General features: G+C 39.2%; 1 protein-coding gene across 3 annotated transcripts in view; it reads left to right on the forward strand.

Annotated features, from left to right (window-relative positions):
• The window catches only part of LOC103481161 (TOX high mobility group box family member 2-like), a 100,482-nt gene that overhangs the window by 31,572 nt on the left and 45,863 nt on the right, over positions 1 to 23,047 (forward strand). For 2 of the 3 annotated variants that reach the window (XM_008436460.2, XM_008436459.2), the window contains one exon: positions 9,853 to 9,930. The exons of the other annotated variant lie outside the window; for it this stretch is intronic. In XM_008436460.2, coding sequence (XP_008434682.1) covers positions 9,853 to 9,930 — 78 coding nt within the window. The remainder of the gene's footprint in view (positions 1 to 9,852; positions 9,931 to 23,047) is intronic. 3 annotated transcript variants of the gene reach the window in all.

Genomic DNA, 23,047 nt, shown 5'->3' on the forward strand with positions numbered 1-23,047 from the left:
ATTAATGATTGTTGTTTTTGCCCAGTTTTTTCTTTTTTTTTTTTTTTGTTGAACCATGAACTCTCTTAACTTCAACTTTAACCAAGGCAAGTGAGGCCTGTAATGCTTTTGCTGATCTGAGTGTTTTTTGTAACCTCCAGGATGAGTCTTCAGGGTTCTCATGGTAAGCCTGGCACTTCTCCGGAGGTTCACCACTGTTTCTTGTTTTATTTACTTGTAAAAAATGATTCTCACTGTGGTTCACTGTAAGACTCCAAGCCTTGGAAATTATTTTGTAACCCTGTCCAAACTCGTAGATGTCGCATTGTTTTTTGTTTGTTTTTATCTAGTCTTGAATTCTTTATTCTGTGGCGTTACGTGTTGGCTCTGAGATCATAAAAACACAATCTGCAAGCACATGCAATATGTCCAAAGGATTGATAAAAGTTTCTTTTTAATAATATGTCATGTTTCAGAAAAAAAAACAATATTAAAAGCTTTTGGGTTCTTGAATTATCATTGTGTAGACAGGCAGAACTAACATTTTGCCTTTCTTTGTGTAACCAGGCACAACATACCAATAATCCGTGTAGTCCAAGCCGTTGAATACCTCCACTAGCTTTCTTTGAAGACATTTTAATGGTCAAGTAGCCTATCTCCAAACAGCAAACTTAGATAATGGCCTTGGAGGAATTAAATGTACAGTCATGCCTGCCCTCGTCTGCATATCGTCTCATTCATCTGGGCTGCTCATTAAAGGGTAATTACCTGTAATTAGTGAATCATGTCGCTTTAATGAAGACGTTGAAAGCTGCCGGAGCCAGAAGGGCTGCCCTTAATTCTAAGTGATGTTCAAAATTAGCGGCAGACAAGAATTCAATAACGGCGGACAGACTGATGAAACGCGAGCACGTTCTTTCCTGTGCCATTGACGGCACGTGTAATGTTTATTTTTCTCATTAATCTTCAGTGCCAGTGCCATCAACACCTGGCTCTGGAGGGCAAGTACGTGTTACTGTATCACATCAGGCTGATAGGCACAATGCTGGATGAAGCTGTGTGTCTAAGAATGTGTGCTATCGGGTGTGAATGTATCGCTTGCTGTAATGTCTGCATGCGTGTGTGTGCGTGCGTGTGTGTGTGTTCCCTGGCGGCATGGTGAGTGTTTAATCTGGCCCGGTGGCGTGCCGTTGGCCCGGCTAATCACAGTGTCTGTAGGAGTGCGCTGAGCCAGGGGAGCACGCCGTCGCTAACAGCCCCTGACAGACTCATTAGAGAGACCTGGCACTGAGCTTTGCAGCATGCGCGTGCGCGTGTTACAAACACAAACACACACACACCCTCACCCACACACACACGCATACTCTGTGGGAAAGACACTGACACACTGGGAAAAATTCACACACATCCACAATTCTTTTTTTTTTTTTTTCGTGTTCTTCCACTCTCATTCATATAATTATCCAATAACTGTGTCTGTGTCTTTCTTTCATATGCACATACACACACACACACACATTTACACGCACACTGTGCTCTCCACGTGTGAGACAAGGCAGGCAGTGACCTCTTGCAGTCGCAGCCCAAACACAGACAAGAGCTGAGAGGGCATCTGGGAAAAGAGGAGGGAGGGAGGGAGGGAGAGCGGACTGTGGGAAAAAAACCCAAAAAAAAAAACACAAGAAGGGAAAGTGGAGGAGTGAAGTGCAGATAAGAAAAGTGTTGGATGCAGCGAGCCCCCTTCCCCCCACTCCTCCCTTATTCATATTATTTAAATAGGCAAATGGCATTTTTAAAGGCTAGATATGTGCAATCAGGAGATCGGGTGCAACCTCCTGGAAACCATAAAAAGATAAAATAAAAAAAACACTAAGTAAGCTGTGCTGTGTGACTGTCAGTTGTATTTGCACGTAGTGTAAAAAAATTGACAAAGGTTAGCAGTGTTGCCTTTCTGCAAAACTTGGCTCTTTCTTGTTTTAAAGGGTGCAAATTAAACGTTTTTTGTTACAATGACATTTAGGAAAGCTTGACAAATTACTTAAGACATTCTTGGCTGGTACTTGCAACAAGGTTACTTGCACCTAGGTTCCAGCAAGCATTAGGTTTGGCTGAATAACAGGTGAATGCAAAACAGGTCAATATGTAGTCGAGTGTAAGGCTTGCCAGCTGTTCACTCTCTCTCTGTGCTGCTGACACACACAAAAATACACACTCATGAATGAGCTCATGACCTGCATAGAAAAATATAGATAGTGAGACACATGTACAGTAAACAAAACCAGAAATATGCATTTCATTTTTTTTCATTATTATTTGAATGCACTTTATAATAGAATCATGTCATATTTTTTTTATAAGAGAAAGTAGTTTGCTGCGTTTGTAGCAGCTAAAACCATTCAGAGCTGTTTCTCACGCTGTCTACAGATGTCACAGGAGGCGAAAACAAAGAGCGAATATATCCTAATTAAAAGTGTCACTTTGTATCCAACAAGTCCAAAATAACTAACTCCATTAGACAATCGTTTATACACCCAACATGTCACCATCTGGAAAATATGAGACATATATTTGCGCTCTTAATCCTCGACTCAAACCAACACGAGGGGGTTTTGTTTATGAACAGCACAACTTGACTTTGGGCAGATTGTTCAGAACAAAATAAGAGAAGATGTTAGTGTGTGACGACTTGCCATCTTCAGATAATAGAGATACCTGCTATTAAGGTCATTTACTGTCAGAGTAACTGACCTTAATGTCTGTTTTTTGTGTTTTTTTTTTTTTTTTTGGTAAAACAAAACAGAAAAACATATTTTTATTCTACTTTCTGCAAGAATTATGCTGATCAAAACTCTAAGAGTTATCAGTGGTCTACTTGACTCTGAGATGTGCCTGTTTGGTTTTAGTGACAATATCACCATAGAGATTTGGACTTACTGTCTCTCTGGCTGAAAGCTTTGTTTCAGCCTTGAACTACCACAGAAGTCACTGTTAGTTGGAGCTTTAGTAGTGCTGTCTTTCTCACTGAGCTTGGTTTCTTGTCTCTTACCTTGAACTTTGGTTTTTAAGAGTGGGCACCCTTTGCCTTTCTAAACCTTCAATGTCTGTTTTGGTTTAGGAAAACAGTTACTTGTGGCTTAAACCTCGTCTGCATAATTTGTATTGTTGCTGATTGTGTGCATCCCTTTACCATAGTAGTTATTGTTATTGTTCAATATTGTTATTCCCGAACTTATTGTCCTGAAATTTGCTAAATCCTAGAGCAATGAACATTTTCCTAGATTTGTTTATAACCATTTTCAAAGTCAGAATTTTTTTTGATAGAAAAGCAATACTCCACCTTTTTGCATTTTGGGGACTTAAGACAACCAAGTTGTGGGATTGTGAGCTTAATTTGCAGCCTTTGAGTTGAATGGAGGTACTCATGTGGGTATATTTTAAGGCAAACCTCTAACCCACTGCTGCTTTTTGTGGCGTCTTGAAGAAAAACAAACAGAAAAGACACTAGGAAAGGGGTTGTAAAGCCACAAGTCTGGTTCATCCATGGGTAAAATTACCAGATGCCTGAAGGTGCCACGTTCATCTGTTTAAATAATTAAACCCAAAAATAAAAACCATAAAATCCAGCCATTGTATCCCTCTGGAAGATGATATGGTCTGTGTTCCAGGGAGGATTGTGTTTTGGTGAGAAATATCTGCATCAAGCTAAAAACAAAAGACTTGAAATGCTACCTAAAGCCAGTGAGATAGTGTCTTTTTCCACAGTCCAATAAGGAAGTTAAAGCTCGAACACACACTGGTTATTCAAATGGACAATTTCCCTAATCATGCTAGCAGATTACTAGATATATAGCTTAAAAATTAAATGTACATGTTCATGGAAGTTGGGAAAAATACCTAAAGACTCTTTCCCTCGTTATTCTGAATTTTAGTCAATAGAAGTAATTTTGGTAATCTTACTGACTGAAACAGGAACATTTTAGTTGTCTTAAATAGTCCGGCAGTCAACATCTTTTTATGCAGGGTTTGGAAATATCTCGTTTTAACTGTAAATATTTATATACGTTTACTTGAGAAAAAGTTCTTCAAAGTTGTATTTAATAAAGGAATTTGAATAATCTGTAGCAAGCTCCTTGTGGCTAGAAGTGGAATTACACCTGGAAAAAAAACAAAAAAACTTTCCCACTTATTGAAGCCACTTTTATGTTTATGCACAGACAATATGACAGCTTTAGCACTTCCAAATGGTCATTTAGAAAGAAGGGGGAATCACTTAAAGTCTGCCGGTCTCAGTGTGCATCCAGCTTGCAGATGGATGCTCTTGGTGTTCTTTGTATGTGTCAGTTTCTCTCATGTTCACAGCAGCTGTTGTCCTTCACTCTCATACACTAACCTCTTTGTCTCAAATTGTAATCTAGCCTGCTGGAAGTAATGGGAATGTGTTCTGCTGACAGCCTCGTTTCACCTTAAAGTCAAATAAACCTGTGTTTAATTCTCCCCACCACTCTCACAGCACAACAGGCCCAAATCCTTCCTCTTTCTCCGTTCGGTGCAGTAGATGCGTTGCTTTCTTTCCTCTTTCCTCCATTCTCTCTCACAGTCTTCTTCAGCGCAAGGCTGTGACATTGAGGAAATGCGATGTGATGTATTGCAGTGAATAATGTATTCTGCAAGGATTGTACAGAGCGCGTGGAGCAGATGGCAGCAGGTTGATCTCAATGTGTGTGTGTGTGTTTAATGATGACAGTGTGTATATGTGTAACTTGTAACTGTGTGCGTGCGTATGTGTGTGTGTGTGTGTGTGCGTGTTTGCGTGTGTGTGCGCACCCAGAATGGGGGAGGGGAGCGAGGAGAAGAAGGTAGGGAGGGGCGTTGGGGGTTGGTTTATGTGTGTGTGTCTATGTGAGTCTCCTTTGTGAGATAAAACATGCAAATGGTGGATTATTTTAATGCAGTTTTTTTTCTTCCTTGAGCCTAAAAACTTAATCCGTAAAGCAGTCGAAATGAAAATAGTATGTTTTCTTTCAAACTCTCTCCATGAGTCTTTTAATTTTTTTTTTCTTTTGCACTATTATAGGAATCTGCCTCCACCAGCTGTCCAGGAATGGGATACATTCCACTTTAATTTGTGTCCGATATAGTTACAGCTCTGGACTCATGATTACATCTGGAATGGACTTAAGCTGGCCTGAACTAATCTTTTGACTTTTCTTGACTGATTGGTGGGGGGTAAAAAAAGCAAACTTAAGGAGAATAAAACTGAATGCACATTGCATGTAAAATATGCACATTTTCTCCAGTAAACTTACCTATGCGAATGTAATAAACCCCAAAATAAAAGGCATACAAATGCAACTGCTGCAAGCTGCAGGCTTGGCACCTGAGCTGTAGCACCGCTGCAGCATGCGGCACTATAATAAAAGCAAAACATGCCTTTATTGTTTCTGACAAAATTACAGATAAAAAGCACAAGCGAAGCATCAAGGACCTTCTTATTGCCTTTTAGTTTAGTATTGCCTGGTGCATAACAGTTTACTGTTATGCACCAGGGGGGATTCTGAGAAAATTAAACATAGATTCAGTCGATGCAACAAGAATCAGAAGATTTAACATCCCTGTTCCTCTCACACGAGAGAAGTTAAGCAGAATAGAGTAAATGTGTTTAAGTATTTTAGAGAGCTGATTTGTCTCTCTGGGATGGTTGGTATTGTAAAACATGGCCCAGAGCAATTCATTAGTGGTAAATAATTGAGAGGCTCGGGATAGTGCGAAGGTGAAATGGCTGTTATTATTTTATAGAGTTTGTGTTCTTGGGGGCTCTTCAATTTAATTTTTATTAAAAATGCACAAGCCTCCATGTGAATGACTCATTCGAAAGATCCACAATGGCTGCTAATGACTATCTGTCCTTCGCTCATTGTTTTCAAGCTCATTGAGAGCGGTCGGCACGCCATTATCAATTCTATTGCTGCTTCTTTGTTCAGCTCTCATTTTATGAAGGCTGTTACGTTATTTCATGAGTTCTGCTCTTTTTATTTGAGGCAGTTAAGGTACACAAGCTTTCTTTTCAAAAAATATGGCGGTGAAGATTAATATCGAGCACATCTTGGTAAATATGAAATAAAGACTTTCTCGGCAATTGGTTTTGTGAGTTAGACTTACAAATGGAAATCACTTGTTCTTTTTATGGTCACATACTTTTTGAGAATTTCACAGTGCATCTTTTTTAGGCCTTCATCACCATACTTTACTGTTTGTATGTTGTTTTTGAAATGATCTGATGGCCCATTTCCCATCCATGCACTGCATGTGCGATGACATTCAGAACATTTTCGGTTTTGGTCTCATCTGACCAGATTCTGTTCTCCCACTGGTTCATTGGGTTATCCAAATTTTCTGCAGCAAACATCAAATAGGCTTTAGCATTGACTTTTCTTCAGCAGTGGAGTGTATTGCACCGCGAATGTGCAGAGAAACCTCAGGAGTAGAAAGCATTACTTAATGAGGAAAATGCAAGATACAAAACTGTACATTTACCAAACATGGCATGCTTCTTGTTTGATATTTTGGTAAAGAGGAAACCTTTTTATAGGTAATAAACAGTGACTAAATCACCTAATATAAATTTGACAGGATTGTTTCCTAAATCCTGTCAGACCTAAGTCGTTTTGCCCGACATTCTTTGTCTTTTTGGACCTTATTTTTTTTGTTTATGTTTTCCTCGGTTAGTATTAGTGTAATCCCACTTTATACAAGAAAATTGTTGCTTTGTTACTTTCAGGGTGAATTACTTGAGTTGTTACTGAGATCTGGTGTGAATATCAGATCATTAGATCCATTAGCAAAATATTTACTGAGAAAAATTATACAGTATGCCTCAGTAAATATAAATAATGTTGCAAATAAATGAAACCATACAAGTCTTTAGAAGTCCTATCAAAACAAGCAAGTCATGTTGAAATTTTATGCTCCAACAACTCATTCAAATAAATATAAATGTTTATATTTATTTATATAAATAAATATAAATGTCTTATAAATGTTCATTGAAGTAAAAAATAAAAATGCTTTTTGAGGCCCTCATTCGGACAAGCTTTTGCTTCATTGTCATTCATTGTTTTTTTTTTTTGTGGTCATATGAGAATGCAGGTTCAGCAAAGCCAAATTCTTTTCTTGAAAAAAAAAAAACCTTTCACCTTTTCGTTTTGGTTTTCCGGTGATGCAAGTTAAAGGCCAGCAAGGTTTTATTTAACATCTACACCCACTCGCCACCACGTGATAACCAAGAAATGGGGGAGCATCTGAAGGTCTAATTGGTTTTTCTCAGCACTCTGGGCTCTGTAATAACATGATGTTTTTAGCCTGTGGTCTGTACTGTGGGCTTAAGAGCTGTTTGTCCTTAATAACCAAACTATTGAGAAGTCTGTAAGATCTTTATACTTGTGGGTGGACTGTTCTTTTTAGTCATGCTTGTGGTAAAACCTAAAGGGCTGACAGTTAGACCTGACTAAATCAAACCGTTTCCATTTTTGGCGAAGTCAGGCCGTCTGTCGACATTTGGAAGACTGCCTACCACACGTCCAGCTCACAATGCAGATGTTTGGATTTATGAGAACGACGTGACATTTCAGCAATGTTTTCGGGGAAAACTTTTATTATTGTATTTTCACATGGCGTAAAGGTTTCAGAAATCACAAGCTGCATTTTGAAGCAGGGGTTTCAAACCTGCTTCAAAAACCTGAAGCAAATTATTGAATTACTTGCTAATGACCCCATTATTAATTCAGACTTCACTTTGACAAGACATGTGACATTTCCATCTGCAACAAGATCTCATTACACGCCTGGCAACTACACAGTTGTTAAACAAAACAAATTATAATTTTTTTTTTACAATTTCTGAGACTTGACATTAAAGTTTTGTCATTGCACTAGACTAGGTTCACTGGTTTGCCTGATTTGCCACTGCACAATATTTAGCCTTCAGTAAAATGGCACCTCATTCATTCTAACAAACATTTCCAATTTATTTACTTATTTTTTTGTTGTTAAATAATAAGCTATTTTTTAATTGGAAGCTACTCTTCAAGTAGACTTTGTTAGCAAAAATGCATAAGCCTGTTGTAGACTTTAGTCCACTGCTGGTTGGAAGATTACTGCACAAATGCAGTTTTTGTTTTTGCATTAATTGTAAGTGTATAAATATATTGGGGGTTCATTTTCGTGAACAAGACAAGATTTTGTTAATAAAAATTTGGTTTGTGTGTTTTGCACAGTACAGAGTAAAAGTTTTACGAATCCCACACTGTCTGCCGTCTCCCTATGGTTCACAGTTTCACAGTTTGACCCGGTTAAACTGGAAAAGGCTTTTGTACATCAGTCAACAAGGAACATTCACCAGCCATTGTCTGCTCTTACCACATGGTATACGTTTTTTTTTTTTTTCCTCTTGGGATGTGTTTGTATTCATACTCTGACAATAAAGTATTGCAACAATATATGTTGAATACTTGCTTTGTAAAATGTAAGGATACCCTAATGTCTAACAAAGCACTGAACATTTTATTTTTGTGCTTTCGCAAATACAAATTTGAACAAATCTCAAGTGACCTTTTTTAAAGCTGTAGGTTAGTCCAGTTCAGTGTTAACTGGTCTAAAATATGTTGGATTTCGATCTGCAGAGGATCAAATTCTGCACAGTGGGCGGGAAGAAGTGTTTGACACAACTTTCGTATTTGCTGTCACAGTTTCTTCTTGTCAGGTATCTGATATGTCGCCTCACAAACAAGTGATTGAATGCTTTCCATTCAATACTTTATTGGTTAGTTTTTCTAACCAATAAAGTCTTTAAAAGTTGACTGTGTCAAATACAACAGGGCATCTCAAGAAGTACTTCCTTCCATACTTCAAAATAAATGTAACTTTTTGATAATATTAGATTATTTTAAATTTCCACGAAATAATGGTGAATGTGATATTACCACATTATTTTCATCAGTTTAACTTTTCTAATGACTTACAGATAGACTTTTCCTTTTTTCCTAGTTTTAATTTTCCATTCTGGTTCTTTCCCTGTGTTTGTTTTTAACCACTTGCTTTGAACAGGATTGCAAATCAGCTGTGACTACAGGTGCAATAGCATGTTGCACGTTGAATCTACTTATTTTGAATCTACTCTTATTTTTATTGCGCCATTTTACTGTATTGTTTTAAATGACTTTACTTTTATTTATTTAATTGCAATGTTGACGTTTCTATTTTTGTCTCTCTTACTGTTGTCCGTCGTGGAAAAACAAATTTAATTTCGTGTAAATATGGAACATAGGGGACCTTAATCCTTGGACATTACTCACACTATCATGATGCTTTTATATGTTTGTTTTGGATGTGATTCATTCTTGACGTTTGCTTAGTTTCTCGCTTGCTTTCAAAAGAAAATCTCAGCTATCACATCTCCCGACTCTCCTTGGCTTAGTGCCCTTGCTCAGCCCTACTGTCTGGCTGATGCGTTTTGTGTAATATGCTTGTCAGTGTATGTAAAAGAGCTGGGCGGCACGCATGTGGGGACGAAACATGCTCAGGGGGCGGAGGGGATGTCAGCTCATTAACCTCAATTTTTCCCTTCGCAAAGCCCTGCGTTGAGTCACCGTGTAAGTCTCGTGTCATTACTCCTCCCCCAGCATTCATTTGCTGGGAATGACAGTAGAGAAAAGCAACAGGCAGAATGGAGGAGGAAAAGGAGGAGGAGGAGGGAAGGGTTCTTAACAAATTCCCTGCTTGTACCTTGCAAAACTAAAGCCCACGCATCTTGTTTCCTTCCCTACTTTTGTCCTTTCTTTCTCTTCCTTTACCTGCTGTCTGTCTTTCTGACCACAGGCCCAGTACAGTGTTAGGCTCCGCACAGCCCCCCCTTCAGGCATCAACCCATCTAGGAAAAGACTGGCCATTGCTATGGTGAGATATGTTAGCTGAAGCCCCTGTATTATTATTATTATTTTTTTTACTACAAGCCTACAAACAGAGACAATGGGGAGATATATTATTGTTATAACTTGCTGTGGGAAATTAGAGCTGCTTAGGGTAAAAAATAGCTCTCAGCATGACGTGCCATTTCTTGCTTATAAAAAAGCAATAGACCAGGTTTTCAAGATCTTTGACCTTATGTAGAAGACGAATTTTGAGAACACTTGGTATGAAGAGAACATCTCATTGCTCATCATGGCAACTTTGAAAAACCTGATAAACTTAAAGGTGTTTAGACTAGTCGTCAATTCACAGAATTGGCCCCAAAGTCTAATTCGTCTACAACCCCTACACATTTAAGTGCATAAAATGTTTTAGTTAGATGTTTTGTATCCAACACGGCTTCATCCAAAAGGCAGAAACCACTAAAACAGTGCAGGTTATTTTGTGCCTATTTTATTATAAACGTTTTATATCCAGCTGAATTTTCTTATGTTCTTGTCTTGTTCTTGATTTTGGATAAGAGTTCCTATCCAAAATCATGAATGTCTGATATTTTCAAGCACCATTATTATATTTCACAACAAAAGTGCAAAATAATATCTTGAATACTTTTTTTTTTTACTCTGACACCACATATATTTTTAGGCAGTTGTTTTACAGGAATTTACAGACGTTGTCAGAAGTGTGTAATTACAGAAACATAATGTGTGAAAACATGCAAAATGCAAAAAAAAAGAAAAAAAAAGAAACATCTCTGCAGTTGTTACAGTAAAAACTCTTTTTAGAGATAGAAGAAAGTACAGTTTAAATCATTTAGATGAAATCTTTTCTACTTTTTACTTACTAAATGATCTTTAATCAACTAAAATCACGGTCTTTTGAAATGAGATTTACCCTCCAGGCAAAAGTTACTGACTCTGGCCTTCTTGGTGTAACCAAAGAAATTCTCTATTAATCAGTCTTGGGGTAATTCTCCTGTTTTTTATGCCATATATTAGCAGTTTTAATTAATATGAGTCAAACAAAAAGAAAATGCCTTTTATGTGAATGACTGTTTAATACACCTGTGCTTATGCATGGCCTGGTTTTCAGTGGGCTGCAATTTGCATTCAAAACAGTTCAAAGCAAGGTGTGTGACTTTAAATTTGAATGAAAACAAAATGAAACCAATGGTTCCATTTAATGGAAAATCCAGGTCACTCAGTCTTCTGTCTTTGCTCCTTTTTTGGGGGCCATCATGTCAAGACTGTATAATGCTATGGATGCTTTATTGGAACTGAAAAGGATTCTCTTATCTTTTACATCTCAAGTTCTTTTGTTTATATGGTGCAGAATCAAATTGTGTATTTAATTCTAGTTATTCTTACAGTTGTTTGATTGTAAGAAAATGCGTACTAAACCAACAGTTCAGATGTGCCTTAGGGTAACACATAGACTTGTATAATCTTAAATTAAGGAAGTCCAAAAGCACAAATGATCTTGTTAAGAAGTAAATTCTTCATCACCTTTTTACATAACTCACAAAAGCTTGGAATGGCATTGTCCTTGAACACAGGCTGTTTGTCAATTTATTTCCTGAACTCTTCTGTGAACCTAAGCATTCTGCTCTCTTTAAATACAATTTACTTTGAAGTGCATGACATTTAAGAGACTGATTCGGCTGAAAAAATTTCAAATTAAACCGTTTTATCTTCTTTCCTCTGATACATCACTTTATTTATGATATATATTTTTTTGTTTATGTACGTACTGGAAGGGTTTCGGTTTCCCACTTGACTCATCTTCTTGCTTTGCATAATCTTTTGCATTGGTCAAATTTCTCTGACTGTTGCTATGTTGTAGCAACAACATGTTTGTTGTTGTTCTAGCGACGTTCTTCCTGGTAAAACATTGGTTTTGTGGGTATTATATTGTTGTTTAAAGTATGTCAACAAAGGTTTCCAATAATGTATGTACTGTGATGTGTGGTATCTTTAGTCAATTTGTTTCAGAATAAGGTGTTATGAAGTTGCTTCTCTGTGATTTTTAAACATCCTATTTGTAAAGCAACTTCATAAATTTTCATAGCCACTTTTTACACTGTACGGTTATTTTGTGTTAGCTTCAGAGCTGTAGGATTAAGTTATTTGTTGTCTTACCCAAACTCTTTTTTTTCTATGCCATCTGCTTAGATTGAAGACTAGTTGGCATCTTTGGAGATAGACTGATGCATTTACTTGGCACTAAATGGTTTATTATTGTCAAAGCTTTCAAACTTTGACATTTACTTTTCATGCTTTGCTTTTGTACGTTTTATTTATTGTGTATCGCACCAGATTGCAATAAGACATTCTATTATATGCTGAAGGAAACCAGCCGTTTTTTTTTCTTCTTCTTTTTCCTTTTCCTGTTGTAGTTATCTGATGGTTGCGGTGAACAAAAGCAAATGGCTGGGGTAACGTGACGTTCACTGTGCCCTTTAATCTTTTCTCATCGCTGTTTATCCCAGCCAGTTAAAAGTGGCTCATGCGCTCTCAGATATCTCAGAAACTGTATTTTCTTACAGTTCTTGAAGTACACATCCGGGTGTTTCCACACCATGCTTTGTCAGGTAGAGCTGCGACACTAAAGTTGTTAAGCTTAGCACCGCAGCACCTGCTGGGCCCATTTGCTAATTGCTTTTGGTGCTGATTTGGTTGTTGCCAACGAAGCTCATCCAGCACCACGAGGGTCCTTGAAGGCCACCACAGCAGGATGATGGAGGCCATGCGGGTTGCACTTTGGTTTTGACTTATTCCTTTCTTCGACACCTTTGCGCAAGTGCTCACACGTGGCTCACTCAATGGCTGTGTCCTCTTTTGCACTCTGCCTCAGTTGCTGCAGAGGCAAACTGTTGTCACAGATGACGCACTACGCAACATGCGCTTCGAGACGCAGCAGTCATGTCTTAAACGACAAGTGAAAATCCATTTGGTGTTGGTCGATCGCCTTAAAAGTTGCTGAGACAGAAACAGTCTAAAAGCTCAACATTTTTGCATTAGCGTTCACGCTGACTTTACAAAAGCAAATTATTTAAATCTGCTCCTGGGATTCTTCTGTTGTCTTCAAGAGCTTGCGGAAGTTTAACGTTCTTCCGTTGTGATATTTTTCTTTTACAGATTTATTTGACTTCAGTCAGTCAGCCTTTCCTGCGGGGCCAATTATAGGTATCAACCAAACTTTAAAAAGTTAAGATTTCAAGACCTTTACATTTTCCGTCAGATTTTTTATGAAATTTAATCTTCTTTCACCAAACATTTCTGCCATGAACCAAAGACGAGCCCCTTCTGAGCTCCTCCGGGCAATTCATCAATTGCAAGTGGGAAGAGCAATTTCCCACACAGCTGTGATTTTTCAGCGATGAAGCCAGCAGTGCAGGAAGGTTTCGTGTGACTTTGACATCAGCAGTATGCTTAAATTAGCATACTATTCGCTTCAAAAACAATAAAGGGGATTTCTGGATCTTGCTAACGCTATTAGATTGTGCACCTGGCTGGTCGCACAAACCTTACGTCATCACTATATCTGTCCCTCAACCCAGCCATCTCCTATACCAGTCAGCCAACTCAGGTCTGTGACTGCCTTCCTGACTCAGGGACATAACAAAGTCTGGCCGGCTTCTACCACCTTCATTACAAAACGCATAAAGACAGCAAAGTGTGTTTGATGAAATGGATCTCATAGTCCTTTTAACAAGTTTAAAAAATAATAATAATTAATACTGCAATGAGCTTTCTCCTGCGGTAAACCAACATTTTGCTTTGAGTAGGCCAAAAAATGCTCCTGTTTTTCCTCTGATTTAGGACAACATACGTTTGGCTGTTTGGAAATGTTTCCAGATGCATGAAATACAGACAGAATACAGAACTACTATAGCCATCTGAACAAACACACTTCTTCAGACCAAAAACAACCAATCAGAGGCCGGAGGAAGGTCTTTGTGCTGCCAATCAATGCTGGTGAATGTAATAATGGAGGAGAAACAATTTACCTTTACAGAAAAACGGCTTATCTGCCTTCATTGGTGGCCATGCTAACTAGCCTAAGCATTCACAACTTTCTCTGCTAGCTACAGCTTAGCAGAGAACAAGTTGGGAAACAGGAGAGGGACGAGCAGCGCCACACAAAATTGTGATTGACAGTGGTCACTGCCTCCTGGCTCTGATTGGTTGTTTCTTGTTGGCACTAAGAGCATTGGGAAAAGGCACATTATGATAAATTGCATACTGATCTGTGCATGTTTATGAATGTGAGTCTAGTAAAACATGAATTATCCTGAGAAGTGAAATCCTCACTTTTATTTATATTCGGGTTTAACATTTTGATTTGCTTTAGAAGACTTTAATAATAAAATAAAATACAAGTTGTCTAATAACCATGCACACTCTGTATTATGATTCAATGACTTAAAACGTACATTACTTCTTATGACAGGGCCATTGAAATGCGAGGCAAACATGCAATAGTCTGACAGTGTTATTTACTAAACTTACTTCAATTTTTCCCGAATCTTTGGTTTCTCAAAAATTATATCTGACTTCTTTTTTTGTTTTACACCATATTCTAAAGCTGTCAAAAAAGGAAAATGAAATTAGAAAATCTCTTCACAGTCTAACAGCCACTGACTTGTATGTGCAGATAAACTGTCATCCGTTTAGATTTCTATCCTTCTGTGAACCGTTGTAAACCCGAGTTCAAGGTGGAAACAAAGCCTTTTTTTGGCAACCCACATGCCCCACACTCCCACCTTGCACTACCTCTCCATATTCTCAATCTCCACTCTCATCTCTTTTCATCTCTGTTTCTGGCTGTTGGCTCTGTTTTGTGGTTGTTCCAGCACCTCAACAGCAAAGTGGATAAATGGGAGCCTTAACTTTTTTTTTCTTCTTTGCTGCACATCCCAAGGCATAGGTGAAACCGGAAGTGGTAGCAAAACCTTTTTTTAGTTCACCTCAGTATGTTGCTTTCGCCTTGGAGGTGATGAGTGGATTGGTCCATACAGGGATTGGTTTTCATATTTTCTGTGAATTTTGAACTAAATGAGGCAGTTTTGTTTCTTTTGAACTCGCACTGAGTGCAGCTCTCTGGTGACTTTCAGCAACATTCCATGTTTCATAAGATAACTGTTGTTCACCTGTGTCTAATTAAACAGCAGAATATAATTTTAACAGTTCTCTAGGAAAAATACAATCTTTTAATTATTTTTGAAAGGTATTTCAAACTTTGAAACTTTGTGTAGAAAAGCTCACAAAGTCGAGAACCAACCAAGGACCAACATCCTCTCTGCTTGCTAGATACAAAATAAGTTAAGAATTTGAACAAAATCTCACCAAAGTGTTTTGGTTTAATTCACTGCTTAATATGTGTAAAATGACTGCTGAAGTCTCCATGTAGATCCTTGTTAAATAAATATTATTTTCTTCTTCTTTAAAAAAAAAAAAAGATAATAATAATAGGTTTTATACTTGCTGTTACATCAATAGCCCATTTGGGACACAAATAAAATCTGAATTTGAATCTGAATCTAGCACCTCTCATTAGTCGTCATCATACTAATGCAGCTCATGCCATACATAAAAAATCTTTAAAAAATAAAGCGAACAACTGAAATTTCTCCAGTTTTCTCTAGTTTTTCATGTGCAACATCTCAATTGCCTTTGAATGTCAGGTTTTTCTCCATGTCGGTGCATTTTCAGCTAGCAGCTGTAGCTGTGTGCGCACCACATTTAGATTTAAGGAGGGAGCTGCAGCGCCCAGCACTGTCTCTATGTAACTGTTCCTTTACTGTGTGTTGCATAGTAAAAGGTTGAAAACTAACTTGGGTAATTAAGAAAACGTCACATTATTTCAACCGGCAAAATCCACTTATATTCCTTGTACCGTCGAACGCAAACAGTCCCATATTTCAGAGCGAGTTCTTGATGTCTGCTAGTGTGGTTGTAACAGACACTCCAGCACCGTGTACAAATCTTCAATTTAAAAATGGAAGTGCAACCGAGCAAATAAAGATGAAAGCTTACTTCAAGTTCTGCCAGCATTGCTTTTACCAATAAGTCTATCCAGATCGCATTATGCTGGTACTACTGAGGGGCGGTGACTTCTGAAATGTTGTCATTGATCAGCTTGTATGTCATCATAGACCTTGTCTTTGATTTCTGTTTGTTGAGGTTTTGTCTCATTAAGGATTGACAAAATGTCGATATCAGTGAAACATTAGAAGAGAGATTGTGTATTGCTGTTCTACGTTCTTGTGCAGATCCATCAGTTGCTTTCACCCCTTTTTTACTTTAGCTTCATCTACTTGCTTTCATGCAGTAAGAGGGCACTTTGCACGCGGTGTTGTTGTTAATGTTATTAAAATGAGCATGCAACTGTGTTGAAGTTTTAAATGATTCGATCTGATTTTACCCAGTTACTAATGTTTGTCTGTGATGTATGTAATGAGCTAGCCCAATGAAGCATGCGCTGTTAACAACCCTATGGGGAGTAGGGCCACAACATTTTTTTTTTTTACCAGCAGTAAAATGTGTTATACATTCCTCTCATTCCAGCTTTAATTGTTCCGTATTTGGAAGCGTTCCCAACACGGACTGAATGCCTTCGTTCAATTCCTCCCCTAGCCATTGCCAAACTACGACCTTGTACAGGCAGATTTTAATTCTAATAAAATTTATATCACCTTTTCACAACTCCCCCTTCTGTTTGCTGATTGGCTGAGTTGAGAAATCCAGCTCAATGGGAGAAATCTCAGACGGCGGACTGAAGAGAGACGGTCATGGCCAGGTTGGTAGATCATGAAAAAGATTGCTACATGAACGGCAGCTAGTTAAGGGTGCAGATTTTGTTCCGCTAATAAACATAAAGTGTGCAGTGTAAATGTGCTCGACTTTGTATTCATATAATGCCAAATACTCCACATAACCTGTCCTTTTAAGAGGTCCCTGTGGAATTCAACTTCAAATCATACAGTGTTCCTAAAATCAGAAACTTTCCACCCTGGCTCTATGCTTCAGATCGACAAAATCCATTAAATTCCACCTCAAAGATGCAAACTTTTCCCTCTATGAACACAACCTGTTTTATTTGGGGTTTTTTTTTATTTTGCATATGAAAATGAATCATGCAGCTGATAAAGTGGGGCCACATGAGTTATTTGATGTTGGTACAATAGATGTGACCCCAGTGGTGCTGCAGCTGTGCGCGCACAAGTAGTGTGACTTCAGCGTGAACACAGTTGTGTGTGCAGGATCAAGCTCTCACACCCAGGAAGAGGCCCTGTTTCCCTTATCTAACGACAACAGAGCATGTGTCGCCATGGCCACCGGCTGTGCTTTTTATGGGCTTTGTGCGTGTGTGTGTGTGTGTGTGTATGCGCGTGTTTTGAGTCCCTGTGTATATGTTTGTGCCATGTTCATTGTTTGCCCATGTTCATTGTTTGCTTGGGGCGTGGTGCAATACCAGATTTGTTACTGTAGCCTCTCTACTCTCTGTCTTTTTCTGCACACTTCCCATGCAACTGTGAGAAGTTCTTGTTTTTCATTCCTTCTTTTTCTCTTTCTTTGTTTCCCTGTTTCTTTCTTTCTTTTCTCCTCATACTTTCCATATTGTCTTTTTATTTTCCTTCGCTGCTGTTGTTAGGTGTGCGTGCGTGTGCATGTGCGTGTGCGTGTGTGTGTGTGTGTGTGTGTGTGTGTGTGTGTGTGTGTGTGTTGGTGTCTCTGCCTCCTCATCCTCCTCTGGCTTTGAACCAGAAGTGACAAGTTGGGCAACATCAAAATTCGGTGGCACACATTGTCTCAGGTTGGGGTTTGTTAGGTTGCTCCTACAGCTTAATTGAACAGAGGGCTGAAGGGGAAAGAGTGAGATGTGAAGAGAGAAATGAAGAGAATAGGGAGAAAGATGAGGAAGAAGGGTGCTCAAACAGGCATACATATTGCATGAGCCCCCACCTCCTCCTCCTCCGCCACCACCACACCCCTTCTCTTCACAGAATGGCTGTGTACTGTTCTGGGTTTATTAATTCTGCTCGGCAAGAGAATTATTTTTAGTGACTTGGTGTGCTGGCAAAGGCTTTTAAAGTCACACCTAGTACATATTCTGCTTATAGATTTTCTCTTATTAATTCAAAAGTTCAGAAAGTTGGTTGAGGTTGCTTTTTGGTGTGATCGTGTTTTGTTGTTGTTGCTGACATTTTTTCTTTTTTTTTCTAGCGCGTCGTCCAAAATCCGCTTAAGTGTTAATTGGATAAAAACTAAAATTATTAGTTGTTGCACCTCGTCATGTAGGTTGTAAGATTCAGTTGTAATTTCCTGTGATTATTTTCAGAGAGTAACTCGTGGTGGTATGCTGAAGATACGTACATTGCTGGGGGAAAAACAAATAAGGATTTGTTGTAAATTCCTGCTTTTATGTTTTTTTGTGTTACATTTAAATGTTTCAGATAATCAGATAAATATTAAAAACAAAGATAACTTGAGTAAGTACAAAAAGCTACTAAAACTTTAACTTTATTAATGTTGACATTTAGTGTAGAAGAAGCTTACACTTGAAAGAAAAGTAATTCTTTGTGGAGTAGATTCATTTTGCAAATACTAGCTACACAAATTCCAAATTTGTAACAATTTACCTGCACTTTAGAAAATACTGGTTATTTTGTTGTTTGTTGATGATATTTTTCTCTATTATTTTATAATATATCACTTTAAATTTACTGGTGTATCCGATAAAGATCTGTGAAATAACAAAATTTTTTTAAATCAGCATGCTTAGGCAAGTGTCTATCTACTTCCAAGTAGCTATTGGTCAGTTTGTTGATTGGTGAAGACGTCAATTTACAAAAGAATTAAATGGCATGTTCTCTGGTCTTTCCCGGACATTTTCAAGTGTATAAAGTGTGAGTGTAAACCTGGAGTTTAGGGGGGCGTGACCAGCAGCAGCAGCTCATTTGCATAAAAGGGAAACAGCTCATTCTGAAAGGAGCTCAAAACAGCCAGAAATGACAGGAGAAATCCAGATATCTGAGTATAATGAAAAAATATTAATCAGCATGGTTTTTTTAACAGCCATAGATCTACCCTAACTTGTTCAAGGAAGTATAGCAGGTCACCTTTAGCAACAAATATCAAGTTGCTAAACTTTGTTCCTCATATAAGTAGACATATGCGATTTGTGTTTGGATTTATTTTTTTTTTCAAACAATCAGGCCCATCTAGGTAAAGCGTTTTTCCTCGTCTTTGGTTTGACATGATTTTTCTCGGTACTGACTAAGTAGTTGCGGCATTATGCCACAAGCAGTTGATCTTCACCCCCCCTTCCACCTCCTCACAAACAGATGTTGCCTAGAAGGCTTAGTGGGGAGCTTATATAAATTGTCCATCAATCAGAGGCAGTCTTCAGTGGAGCCACCAATCCTGTCATCATCAGTCTTACAGAGGACTCCTAGATGAAAGGATCCCAGCCTTATATTGCTCCATTAGAACTGTGTAAATATTACATGCTTTCCCTGGATGTGCTAGTTAGCATTACTTCCACCTTGTGGCTTCATTATTTTTGAAACACTCAGCTTTGTCGATGATTGCGAGGCATGACCCAGTTTTGTGACTCGCTATCTCTTTTTTTTTTTCCCCTTTTCACTTCTCTTGCTCATTTTCCTCATTCTCATTTCCCTCTCACACTGAATTTGTCCTTTTTGTCATTTATTCATCGTGTCTCTCCACTTACTGCCTCTGCATTGCCTTCATTCTTTCAGCTTGCATCTGTGTTACTCTCATCCTCTCTCCCTCTCATCTATGCATTCTTTATTTCACAATTTGTCTCTCTTCCACAGCCTATTATTATTTTTTTCTCTCTCTGCTCCCCCCTCCACCCGTCCCTCTCCCCGTTCTCCTCTTCTTCCTCTACCCTTCTTCTTCATGTTTTCTCATTTCTCTCCACCAGCACCACGTGTGTCACGGATTGAAACATCGCAAGCAGTGGTCCCTGCTGAACAATTACCATGCAAAGCAATCCAAATAGAGATGTTTGCCGAAAACAACATGTGTGTAATTACTGCTTAATGAGGCCCTTGTCTCAGGCAGAATGCCCAATTAAGCTGCCGATGAGAAAGCGATGCCAAGCCCTGCTGAAGAAAAAGAGACGAGTGAAGGGGAAAAAAAGGGGGGGGTCTGGAGAGGGGGATATGGGGTGTGTGATGGAGAAGTACAACTGGGAAGGTTGTAGCGCAGAGAGAAAGGTGGAGATGATGGGAACATAGCAACAAAGAGTGAAAAGTGAGGGATAGAAGTAAGACAGTAAAAGAAAAATGGAAATAAGTGGAACACCAAAAAAAAAAAAAAGGAAAGAGTAAAAGATATTCCCCAGCCCACATGGAGTAATGGCTGAGCTGATAGCACTGAGCCAGCAGTAAATTGGCATTTTAAATGGAAGAGTGAGAAAGTGCAAAGCAGCGTTGTTCAGAGAAAGGAGCATAAGGGAAAGGGCTTTACATTGCAATATATAAGCAGCCATGTTGAAGCACAAAATGGCTGACCTTTTTCCGGGGCCGTTTTGGCCTTTCTGACGATCGCCGCATTGCCTGGTGTCGGCGACGAAATTGATCATCCTCCCCGGTTCATTTCCTCCCTTTGAGCACCGAAAGAATTCACTTTGCAAGAATTAACTCCAACGAAAGCTCCGCCGGGCGTTGAGGGGGTTAAAAACGACATTGTTCGGCCACTCTCTTTCAATCGCTTTCCACCTGAGAGAATCTTTAACAGGCTCTCTAAGTGGCTTTGCGTCATATTAAAGTGGAGTTTAATGGAATAAAATGGCTCAGTTAGAAGAGAACAAGAGGCCTGTCGTGTGATGGGTTAGGGGGAAGAGTTTATTGCAGATATGTGAGCTGGGTCAAGATTGTTTGACCCTCTCTCTGCAGGTTAGTCAGATGATAAACACTCCCGTGCTTGATTAAGCAGCCGGCTGGATCTGCAGCACAATTAGTCAGCATTCAGCTTTAGCAAACACAGGGCGCTCGCTCACTGCGTTCAGATTGAATCCTCTGAATGGGAGTGTGGCTTAAGTGTGACTTGCACGCAGCTCCTGACTCGATTTCATGTTTGCATATGTAGATGAATGTAAATGTAATCATTAAATTAGTCATGTGAATCCTCACTTGGGTCTTTTTTTAATGCATGCGTCGTTAACCAATCGTTGCCACAAGGCAAGTCCTCGTCCTACCCAACCTTTCATCTGTAGTGACGTACAGTAATTTCTCTTTCTCACCACTCACATGCTCGTTCACCTACTTCAGCCCTTTCCTGCCTTCCAGCAGAGATATTAGATTTCCCCTCCCCGAAGGAATTCAGCTCATTTCCGTCCATTAGGCTACCTATTTGGCCATTGTTTTGAGCAGGTACATCTTACGATCCATTTGTATGCTCTCCTATCCGGCGTTTGTTTACCTTTCAGGTCGTCGGTAACTTTCTCCTTAGCAAAAAACGGACCACCAGCAAAATGAGAAGGGCCCCTCCGTGTATTTAAATCCGAGGAATGTGACATGGAATGCTGTCTGGTTTGATCATGTTTCTGCTGCTGTCAGTTTATGAGTTTCTTTTTAGTGCTTGACATTGAAATGACTGACTTCAGTCAACAAATAGAGATGTTGATTGTATTTGACAAGCTTAATTTTTGCAGGTTTTCACAGTTCCAGACAGAGGTCTAAATAGATCCAAGATGTGCGTGAAAGCATTCATTTGGGTATTTTATTGACGCTTGTGAACCATTCTTTATTATTAGTTGATTAACTGTCTGATAGATAGCCTGTGGTTTCTTTGCTTTCATATTGTTGAGGATCTTCTCCAATCCACAGTCAAAGTCGTCCCTACAGACTAAAATACTACCCCACCACTAATAATATCTGTCCCTCAATGAGTTTGAAGGAAACCACAAACTTTCGGTTGCCATCAGTAAGATCCTGGCATAATTTTGGCTGCATACTCGACCATTCATCTTTTCAGAAATGGAGGAGCTCTTTTAATTTGATTGACTCGTTTTTAAGCACACGCTTTAAGTCTCCAATATGATTGAAGTCATGGCAATTACAGCAGGTCGATGTTAGTCTGCTTTATCTGTTCTAAAACCAACATTGATGTGTGATTTGGATACTTGCCCACATTGCAACCGTCTTTCCATCGAGTTGAGTTAAAGGTAGTTCACTTTTTTCCATTACGCCCATCATTTTCTGTACTTGCAAGAGTGAAACAGACCCACAGCATGATGCGACTACCACCATGCCTTACTGCTGGTTCTGAGTAGTTATATTGAAAGCCTCACTTGTGTACTCTTTGTTCCCAAGCAGTTCGATCCTTCTCTTATTTGCCCACAGAACTATCTGCTGCAAAGTTCAGGCAGCCTTTACCGTGTTGATTTTATTTCTTAAAAAAGAAAAAGGTCTGTTTAATTTTTTTCTCTCCAGCAATTGTGACACATTTCAAACTAATCTCTTTTCCAGCGATTTAGTTTGGTAGAGAGAGCAGAGCTAGCATGGTGCACTCTGCTGTTGACCCTGTGTTGTTTCACTGCACCCTCGCCGGTCGGGAGTCATTTGTTGTTACGCGAGCCCTAACCCCATGTCAAGGAGCGTTTTGGCACCTGCAGCAAGTGATCCTTCATTGCCTGATTAGCTCCAGTTAGAAGACACAGCATGCCTTCACTTCACAGCGCGCGCACACACACACGCACACACACGCGCGCGTGCGCTCATACACAAAGCACACCCTCGAAGACAGCAAGCGCACACTTCTGGATGCAGTCATAGATTCATTCACACTCGTTCTCTTTTCTCACACACGCAGCAGAGCCTACAGGGAAAAGCCCATCTCTCGTCACCACGCTTATGTAGCCTAATTACCGGCCCGCTGACGAACAGTAATTGCCCGTGCTGCCATGCCACCACGAGGTTTAACCAAAGTGACAAAGTCATTAGTCTCACACTTGAGGCCACCCGTAAAGAGCTTTAGAGCTTTTCCTCTTTGTACCTCCTCCCCAGGCACCCATCGTCTTTTTTTATTTTTATTTATTTTTTTCCGGAAATCTCGTTTCACATACGATG

Source organism: Poecilia reticulata, linkage group LG19, assembly GCF_000633615.1.
Source record: "Poecilia reticulata strain Guanapo linkage group LG19, Guppy_female_1.0+MT, whole genome shotgun sequence".
NCBI lineage: Eukaryota > Metazoa > Chordata > Actinopteri > Cyprinodontiformes > Poeciliidae > Poecilia > Poecilia reticulata.